The sequence below is a fragment of the Stegastes partitus genome, unplaced genomic scaffold, assembly GCF_000690725.1.
Source record: "Stegastes partitus isolate 25-593 unplaced genomic scaffold, Stegastes_partitus-1.0.2 Scaffold225, whole genome shotgun sequence".
Taxonomy (NCBI): domain Eukaryota; kingdom Metazoa; phylum Chordata; class Actinopteri; family Pomacentridae; genus Stegastes; species Stegastes partitus.
In genome coordinates this window covers 119,623-129,797 of record NW_007577956.1, presented here as the reverse complement: position 1 = coordinate 129,797, position 10,175 = coordinate 119,623, and the positions used below count along the sequence as shown (strand labels likewise).

The 10,175-nt window shown below is 46.5% G+C and overlaps 1 protein-coding gene across 1 annotated transcript in view; it reads left to right on the top strand.

The window, feature by feature from the left end:
- syngap1b (synaptic Ras GTPase activating protein 1b) overlaps positions 1-10,175 on the top strand; it is a 190,987-nt gene that overhangs the window by 126,171 nt on the left and 54,641 nt on the right. Inside the window, exon 4 of the mRNA XM_008281155.1 lies at positions 3,509-3,600. Coding sequence (XP_008279377.1) covers positions 3,509-3,600 — 92 coding nt within the window. The remainder of the gene's footprint in view (positions 1-3,508; positions 3,601-10,175) is intronic.

Here is a 10,175-nt window from a genome sequence, read left to right as displayed (position 1 = left end):
TTAAGATCAACTTTTCACATTTTACAGTGTACGATTAAACTTTCGAGAATAAAGTAGGTCTACACAGTTTATTCATTTGAAATTGAACTTGGATGTGAAGCGATGCGGTTAGCTGGTCCAGATTAAACTGTCGTATCAGCGGTTTTACAGACTCCTACCGTCCACCAGTCATGTTGTCTCCTGTCCTAATGCTCCATCACATTTTAAATCTGCTGCACAGTGAATATGGAACTGAAATCAAATCATTAATCAGCTCTAGTTTCCGTTAAGTGAACACTAAAGACTGAACGGCGGCACCCAGAGATTCATATCTGCAGAACTACTGACCAGGTCACCTCCAGCCTCACCTGTACTTTGTGTTTACAGCCAGTTATCACGCGTTGTCACGGTAACCTGATAACCTCAGGTTGTAAACGTGAAAAACTTTGACATCGACACGTTAGCATTACCACTGTTAGCATGCTAATATTTGTAACTGGTAACCATGGCTACCGGGCAGCCTCACAGAGCTGCTGGCGTGTCTGGTGTGAGAACCACATCATATCCTGAGTTTCTATTTTATTACAAGTTTTATTTCACGATATGTGTCACGAAACTTGAAGCTCTTCTTTTTTTTAAAGTATTTTCTCAACTTAGTAGAAAATGTTGTGCTTGGTGGCAAAAAGAGGAAAAAAGAGGAGCGTGTGTTTTTCCTTCTCTTTGAGCCGCCGTCAGTCATAAATAACATCCTGATGGTGAGTCCAGTTCACCGCCACTGGCTGAAGTGCTGGTTAGACGACTGCATGCTGCTCAGACCAAAGTTATTTATCATCATTTTGTTTTGTTATTAAACTTTTTATGTGAATCAGAAACAGGATTCTGTACGTATCATCACGTCCAGTGTTCAAACCATGTGATAAAATTAACATAAAAATAATAAAAATCATAGTAATGATACAATAACACCAGTATTCATATATGAACATGTATATCTATATGTATATATACGCCTACATGCCCACGCATACACACCAACATCCAGAGATGTATATGAACACCCGCCCTCACCCATCTGCCCTCACGTAGACACACCTGTACCCAGTTGGACACATATACACACCGGCACATATACACACACTCACATACATGAAGTGGTGATAGTAGATGATCAAGAGGGAAAAAAGTATAATTTAAACAATCTCTACGGCGGTGTTGTCAAACATCTACTCAGAAGGTATTATTAGAAAATGAGAAATAATTGATAAAGTCTTTTATGATCATTTTTTGTGAATAATTTTTGTTTTGCTCTCAAAAATTCTTAAAAAAAATAAATAAAAAATATATATATCTATATTTTTGCTGCAGTCTGTTACAGAACCCCACCCTCCCTCCATCAGGACAACAGGCGTCTCTGGACTTTATTTAAAATAATATGTCGTGTTACATTTTGCCTTCTCAAACAGATGTACATTTTGACATTGCACTCGTCCATATTTGCTAAAAGTTTGATGATTTTAGTTTTCCTGTGTGACTTTGGACTTCCGATCCGTTCCTTCCTCCCTCCGGAGAACCGAGCCACAGCCAACGCATCACGCTGTTTGTTTAGTGAGAGGTCTCCATTTCTCACTGTTTCTCACAGAGTTTGGATCAAAAACAGAACAATAAGCAGCACAAAGAAGACCGTGTGATACGAAACCTCTCTGCTCGGTTATTTTTAGTTTTTTAAATCCTCAGAATCCCTCCGTTGTCCTCATTTAGTGTCACACTGATATTAGGGTGAAGAATTAACAGAGAACGTGGTGCTGAGGGGACAGACTCCTGGTTTGACTTTACAAAATGTAGTTTTCTGTTATTGTACCGGCAGACATACAGGATGTGACTGACACACCACAAGGTGCATTTCTCATAAAATAAAGGTGTGTTTGGTCCGAGCTGCTGTCAGCTGGTCGACAGCTTCAGAACCGCTGCACATCTTCCCAACATCAGATGACTTCCTCCTCTGGCTGTGATTGGCCAGCTGTGGTGGGACACAGTTCAAAGTGGCTCTTTATCTTTATCTTTATCTTATCTTTTACCTGTTCGTCCCAGAGTAACCGGCCGGCGCGTCCACAGCGCCGTGACATCATCATCACATGACGACTCCTGTATGACTGTAGCTCTGCCTCTGAGCTCATCTCTTCATTTTATTTCATTTTCTGTCCAAATCTTTCCTTTTTCTTTGTTTCTTTGGAGGTTTTGTTAAAATATTATGACACAAATTTATGACCGTGAATTCTTTGTGGCACCTTTCACCAGAATCCCCACCAGTCGGTGTTTGTCTAGACGGTCTGAAACCCGCTGGCTGTTCTCTGTCTCTACATCAGGACCGGCTTCCCCTGAACCAGGAGGACAGCAAATTATGTTAAAAGACATCAAAAGAATTTAAGACAAACGATGCAAACACACAATAAATTAAATAAAGCTTCACTACATGCACGTCAGATACGCGTCCTGTGGCCGGTCCGTTCATTGATTTATCGAGCAGCGGGGGCATCTGTGATACGCCGAGGCAGAGTTATGTGATCAGGCCGTTTGTCTGTCTGTCAGCAGGATTACTGAACAACTAGCGAGCTGAATATCATGAGGCTTGTAGGAGAGACGAAGCGCCGGCACAGAGAGAACTCATTCAATTCCACTGCAGATCCAGACCACTTTTGTTAAAATTGCGAGATGGAACATCGGCCTTGGCGGAAGATGCGCTCTCTGAGAACGCTTTTACTTCTTTTCTGTGAAGCACAAAGAGCTTTTTTTACTCTGGCTGCCTTAAAAGTCACTTTCACCGTAAAGTGCACGTGCAGGAATTTGAGATGTGACGGCAGAGACGGACGCATAGATGCACATATCCACCATACTGTGTTGTTTCTGGGGTGGTTTTTGGCCCTCTGTGTTTGGTTCCTGCTCTCTAACTGTACGTTTGCCCTCTCTCCGTCATCCATCAAGTGCAGGACAGGAGTTTATTCCCTCACTGGCCAATTCAGTGCATTAGGCGCCGACCGGCCCACGGAAGTCAATAAGTGCTTTGTTTGTTTAATGCTCGCTGCTCGCTGTCCGTGCATCTCCCAGTTCCTCCCCTTCACACGCACACTGTTAACATTTGCCTCGTCTGACGTCCGGACAGAAAATCTATGCGTCCAATAGTCTCGCGCCCACTTTGTCAACAGCCCCCCCCCCTCCCCTCCAGAGGTGTGTTTGAGCAGCGAGGCGGCAGCAGCGCTGCTGAATAGGTGTGACCTTGTGTGCTGTTATTTCTGTCTGGCTCAACTCTGACCTCCATCTGCTTCTCATATTCTTTCATCCCTTCAGGCAGACTGTCGATAGCAGCTCTCCCGCCGCTGTTTGTTTCCACGCCGACCCCGTCTTTCTCTCTCCACCTCCTCTGGCTCTACCTGTGTCTCACGCCCATGCTTTCTGTCCTCGTGTTGCCTTTAATGTTTCGCTTCCTCTTGAGCGCCGCCGTGTCTGACCTGCCGCCCTCCTCTCCCCCTCGCAGATCATCGCGCCCGGCGGAAGAGCATAGCCACCGGGAAGCAGCCCAGCATGGAGGTCCCTCCCACTGCCCCCCTTCAACCCTTCCGACAATCCGTGAGTAACCCCCCCTGCCCCCGGCCTCGCTCGCTGCCTCCATCCCTCTCGCTGTCCCTCCTCCCTCCTCCCGCCCTGGGCCCACCTCACACCTGTGGCCGCCGGGCCAGCGGCACCCCGCCTCACCCCTTCCCCCTCTCCCTGGCCGTCTCCCCCTCCCTCGCCTTTTGCCAGCAGCAGCAGCAGCCGCAGCAGCAAAAGGGCTCCAAGAAAGGGCCCGGCACGCCCCCTTTGCCCCGCTCGCTGCCCCTCTCCCCCTCCCTGTCCTTCACCCTGCCCCACTCGCCTGCCGCCTCCTCCTCCTCCCCCCCCTTCTTGTACTGGGGCGGAGACTGGAGGGCTGCCGGTTCGAGTCCAGTGGCGGGAGGAGCGTTTATTGCACCACTGCCCCCTGTTGAGGTATGTGACACAAACATGGCTGAAGCAGAGACACACCACAGATACCCACACCACAGCGACGGCTCCGGTCCACACGGTTATGAACATGAGTCCATCATGCCAGCGTCATGCCAGCGTCATGCCAGCGTGTGCACGTTTGATCAGGTTCATCTATACACTGATTATCTCCAGATGGAGGCTGTACATCAGGGGTCTCGAACTCCGGTCCTCGAGGACCGGAGTTCGAGACCCCTGCTGTACATCTTTTCTTAACATTCTAATCAGCAGTTTTAGAAATCAGCCGTCAGACTCTTGAACGAACTCGAGTTGTGCAGCAGACGCAGTCGTCTGCATTCATGTGTGTTTGTTGCGTCGTCGTTGTGCGGCGCTGCGGTTTAAGTGCACTTTCATGTTTGTTGCGTTAAGGACATAAAATAAGGAGGAGGAGGAGGAGGAGCGATGTGGAGGAGGAGGAGGAAGCTGGACCTCCCGGCACACAACAAACTGAAGTTACAGTCTGATCATAAACACGTGTAATGAACCAGAGCACAGAAAGGATATCAGTAAAAAACATACGATCAGAGAAGAAAAACGTTGCCCATAACTTCATATAATGTGCTAAAATATACGTTATTAATGTTCTGACAGCTGGACTACAGGTTGACTGATACGAACAGAACTCCAGGAGAACATCTTCTGAAACCTGTTGCCCATAACGTTGGAATCATTTTCTTTTCAGACCCACTCCTCTTTTTATTTCTGTTTAAACACATCAGCAGTCACTGTGACCAGGTCCACTGATCACATCCTGAGTCCCCGTTAGCAGGTGGACCCAGTTCTGGCTTCAGGATGTGACTGCAGACTGGGACGTCCTGAACAGTGACTCCATCAACCAGCTGGTGGACAGAACAGCACCATGTCTGAACGTATTGATCGTATTGATCCGTATCAGGGGGCCAGGCTCAGTATCAGTGACGTTTAAAGAGTAATACTGGACATTATAATAATAATAACAATAATAATAATAATAATTAGAATACATTTTGTTCATAGAGAACTTTTCACAACATGTTACAAAGAGCTTTTCAATAAAATGAAATAAATGTAAAACTGAACTAGAAGCACACAGAACAGAACCAGAAGCTATAAAACGTGACTTAAAACTTAAAATCAGGAAAAGCTCTCCGATAATTAAATTTGCAAAAGTTAATTACGGCTTGATTTTTTTCTGTGATGTGTGTTGTGTGTATGTTAGGATATCAATAAAGCTTTGAGAAGATATAAACTTTATCAAGAATAAATCATGTTGTCACTGCACGAGAAGAGGTTAAAAAACAACAATTATTCCAACTTTATGGGGAATCTTGGTAAGAAGAGTGATTCAGGGTTTTGATCTTCTGTCCGTCCATGATGCGACGTTTCATTGGAAAACTTTAACGAAGCCTAATCTTGATTTTTCATCCAAATCATTTTAATCCACGTGTGATTTAAGAAATGAACCAAATAAACTGTTTGCACCAGATTCTGTTAAAAAGAAGAAAAATGTATTTAAAAAAATAAATAAAATAAATCTGAAGAGGCTTTCTGGCTGAACTGCAGGCAGTGTTTCTACAAGCAAATAAAACGTCAGCAGTAAACTGTCTCTGCTATCCAGAGCAAACATTATTCCACATGTGGTCACACCTGGAGGCGCTTGTTCTACATGTTGATTCCAAGTTTTTTCAAGTTTAGCAAAAGAAATAATCCAAGAAATCTCATCCTTTATGGCAGAGCGCCTGTCCTGCTGTGTTTTCTCCACAGAGCACTTTGCATCCTCATGAACCCACAGGAAGTAGAAAATGTGACACTACAAAATAAAACCCCAGAAGCTGCCTCCAGAGGCTTAAAAGAGAACTTTCCTGTATTTAGTGTTTGATGTGTGACCGGATTTTTAAAAATAATCTGGAATCAGTTAAAGACACGACAGCGACGCTGGATTTGGAAACCAGTCGACCTTTTAACGGCGAGCACTCTGTCACTGGTTTGGGATGAACTTTATGAATCAGTTGTGCTGATGTGATGTGAGATGAAAGAAGAAATGAGGCAGTAATCAAATCCTCAGCTCGGTTCATCAGGAGTCTGACGGCACCGTTTCATCGAACGCTGAGACCCGACAGATCTGTTTGGAACCGTTAGAACGTGTTGGCAGAGCAGCATCCTGGTTTATGAGCAAAGTAAATGTGAGTTGTAGTAAACGGGCTCAAACGCAGCACACGCCTGGTGTGATGGTTTAACGTGAGTGACGAGCGGCGGCGTGACGACGTGCTGTCACTGCTGCTTCTGGGATCATCATGTCTGCTCGTGCAGCAGCCTCAGTCCCAGAAGGAGCTGGCAGCACAACACAAATAATCTGTTTATTCTTTTATTCATGGCGACGCAAACTCAATCACAAGGTATCAGAAATGTGAACGTAGAAGGGCTTGAAGGATGGATGGGTGTCTTATTAAGTTTGTGCCAGTGGCCTGCGCTGCCCACCGCCTTGTTATTATTCCTGCTGGTGTTTGCACACTGTTACTGTAGCTGCAAACGCCTTTCCTTCCTTCAGGGAAACTGTTTGCTGCTCATTCACTGCTGCCGTATGAAAAACAGCCTCGGCATACTTAAAAACTGCACAAGCCGGATAATCCATTAGAGGAAATGTGAAGCCTCAGCGTGGTTTGGTCGGAGGTTTTGTGTTTCATCATTATTTCATAGTGGCTGAGACGAGGGTTTCCGTATCAATATTTCAGGCTCTCTGATTGGATAAGCAGGCCTGGAGGTCAGGAGCAGCGTCCCGGTGTAAACACAGCACGCAAACAAAACCTGGTTTCATGTAAATCACTGGACGCTGACAGGAAGAAGTATAAATATTAGAAATAAATGGCCAGAACGTGTTGCTGTACACAGAGCTGATGTGGCAGAACCCGTCCTCTGGGCAGCAGGTTAACGTATCGCTCCCTAAAAATAGCCACCGAGGCTCGTCGGTGCACGTTCAGCGGATCAGGACTGCAGCCAATCAGGCTTCAGTCTCTCCTGTAAGCCGCGATGTTGAACGTCTATAAGAGCCTTCAGTCTAGAAGGCAGCTCCTTCACACACGCCTGGAGGCGAGCGTGTCTTATTAAAGCATCATCCAGGTAATTTCAACCTGGCTTATGTCCTATAAATGTACCGACAGCGGCTCTGTGGGTCATGTTGACTCGGCGCTGCTGGTCTAGAGATGCAGGGAACCAAAGACTTATGCAGAGCAGCAGGTTACAGGGCTGGAGTCCACCTACTGCAGTCCTTCAACCGTTGTGTTGGTGGCAGGAGGAACATCTGCACCGTGGTTGAACTAAATGAGCCACAGTGAACTGGACCAGCCAGCCCATCAACCTGAATGAATCAGCACAATAAAAAACTAGTATTTAAGTCATTTGTTATTTAATTTTGACAGTCCCGATCATGAAGCTGTTTCTTGGCTTTAACGGGAGACGAGGTCAGTGCTGCTGCTGACCGGAGCTGTTATAGAACCGCTATTGGACCAGAACTTATTGAAATGAGCCACGTCTGATATACTCACAGTCAGAGCCTTGAGAGGTGAAAGTGTGCAGAAAGTGAACACAGACGAGTTGTTCTGCTGCTCTCTGTTAGCTGCTGTTGAGCTGTCATGTTTACGCTCAGCTTTTTGGCCGTCGGTCGAAGCAAAATGCAGCCACGCTGACAACGTTTCTGAAATGCTGCTGAGTAACGTCCAGTAAACGTTAATAGGCTGGACGCAGAGGTCTCCATCAGGTCGGGCCAGTTCAGAGTGTTCACAGGTAGTCTGCTCCTCCAGGTGACAGGAACAATGGTCTAGTCCTGGAAGGCTGTGACTCAGCACATTTTTGGTGCATTTGTGAAACAGAAGAGTCAAGAGAAGGTTTCTGTCCTTGCAGCTCTACTGTGGTTCTGTCTGTTCTCATAGATTAATCGTATCAACTGGACCTGTTTGAGTTCCTTGAAGACGTTCCTCATCCAGGAGGCTTCATCAGCTCTGACCGACTAGTTCCACATACTGATATCCTGAAGGAGACGTTAACACCTGAGTGTCACCTGGGGGTTTGTTGCTCCTCCCCCTCGTTATGTGACTCGTTAGTGCTCCCCCTGCCACCATGGGGTTCGTTAGGGTCTCTGTGGCTCGGTGTGGATGTGGTTCAGACCTGATGAAGCCTCTTGGATGAGAGGTGGAACATCTTCAGGCGAGTCCAGCTGCTTCGACTAAACTCAGAGGAGAACCACGAGCTGGAGGACTGAGGACCTTCACAGACTCGTTACTGTCTCGTTACCGCTGATGCCTTCATGTGTAATCGGCATCTCACGGCTGTAGCTGATAAAGTTTGAGCTCGTTTTAAGCGTCTGATGTATGTCTGTGTGATTTAAAGTAATATGAGCAGCGTCTATAACTGTGACAACCCGTTGATGAAGAGACCGTGGTGGAGCAGAACCACAGCACAGCACCAGAACCAACGTCTGGTTTAGCTTCAGCAGTAGTGTTGATTGATGGAGCAGCCTCCTACCAACACGTCACGGCGCCGCTGGATGTTTTCCAGCAGCGTAGCGTCTTCTTTAGCCTCTGCACAATTTCATCTCATGTTTGACAATTAGTGTTTTAAAAATTAATATCTAATTACGTGCAGCTATTAAACGTGGACGGCAGCAAATGAGCTGAAACACTAAACGACAGCAGTAACCTGAAACGAACCCACAGCGCCTGCATGCCGACGCAGAGTCCACGGCCCGTCCTTCTCCTGGTACCGCCCTTTGTTGAGCTTTATTTTGGGTCGGGCTTTTCTCTCCCTCCTCTGTATTGAATACTTTTACTTTTTGAGACTCGGAGTGTCAGACGGAGCGGCTAATCAAATCAGATTTAGTCATGCAGGCTATTAGCTTGGAACCAGCAGATGGAGCCAAGTCTTTAGTCATATCCTCAAGACAGGCTTCAAAGCCATTTGACTCACGCCAGCTGACAAGGCGTCGTTTCCCCCGAGTCACTCTGCCGCTGAATGATGCTGTTGTGCTGCAGGTGTATGAATGGCACCGCCGAGGCTCTCCACCTAAAGCTGGACGGGCGGCGCTTCTTCCAGGAACAGCGGGAGACGTTTCACCCGCGTCCTGAGACGTCTGAAGTTAGTTTCACAGCGAATGTGTTCAGATTCAAACCGTGAAATCAGGTTTGACATTTGAGCTGCAAACACGCTGACGTCACTGTTTTAAATTTTAAAATGCTGTTAGTGAGCCGAGGAAATCAAATGTTCCCGAAAATGTCAAAAAGATGTGAAAATGCCAGTTAGGATCTTCAGCCGATTGCTTTCTCTGCATGACCGACTTCTGACCCCAAAGAAAATTCATTTGCATCGAGGGAGGAAATATTTTTTCTTTTAAAAACGGCTTCAGACGATGAACAGATGATGACGATGCTGCTGCATTAGTCGTCTTCCTGCTCCAGATAGATCACTCTTTAGTGCAGTTTCGCTTCCTTCCAGGAGGTTTTTGAGGAGCTGTAGTGAAACCTGAACTCCTGGTCGTGAAACAAACGTTTTTTTAAAGAGCAGCTTGACAGGTTGGCGACTCCGGTGAGTTCATGTGCCGCCAAAAGTGGATTGTTTTTAAAAGTGAGCCCACATACGTACTAAAATAGTCTTTAGAGTAGTTTGGGTTCACAGAACACAGAGCAACAGCAGAGAGAGCAGCGAGCCGAACCAGTCCAACACCAGGACCTGGAGGCCGTCACGGCGCTGAAGGTGTCAAACATGTAAATTCAGATGCTCTTGACGGACCTCTGCTTTCTAACGGTGAGCCTGCTGGGTGACACCGAGACCAGCAGCAGATTAAGACTTGGAGAAATAATTGCCTTCAGTGAGTAATTAAGAAGTGAGGAGACGCCATGTTGAGCCGGCAGAGGTCCTGATGACGGCTGATAGGTTCTGATAACATGAGCAGAACCGGTGCTGCGTCTCATTACTGTGGAGTTTGAGTTATTTATCAGAGTGTAACACAACTAGTGGAGCTGTGGAGCTTCCTGTGAGGATCAGCTGGTATCAGTCACGTCCAGCATGGATCAACAAGATGTTTAGAAGTTTGTGTTTTCATCTGGGATCACTTCCAGAACCAGAAGCTGCACGGTCCTGACCTCCACATCCCATCCAGAACTTCCTCGTCT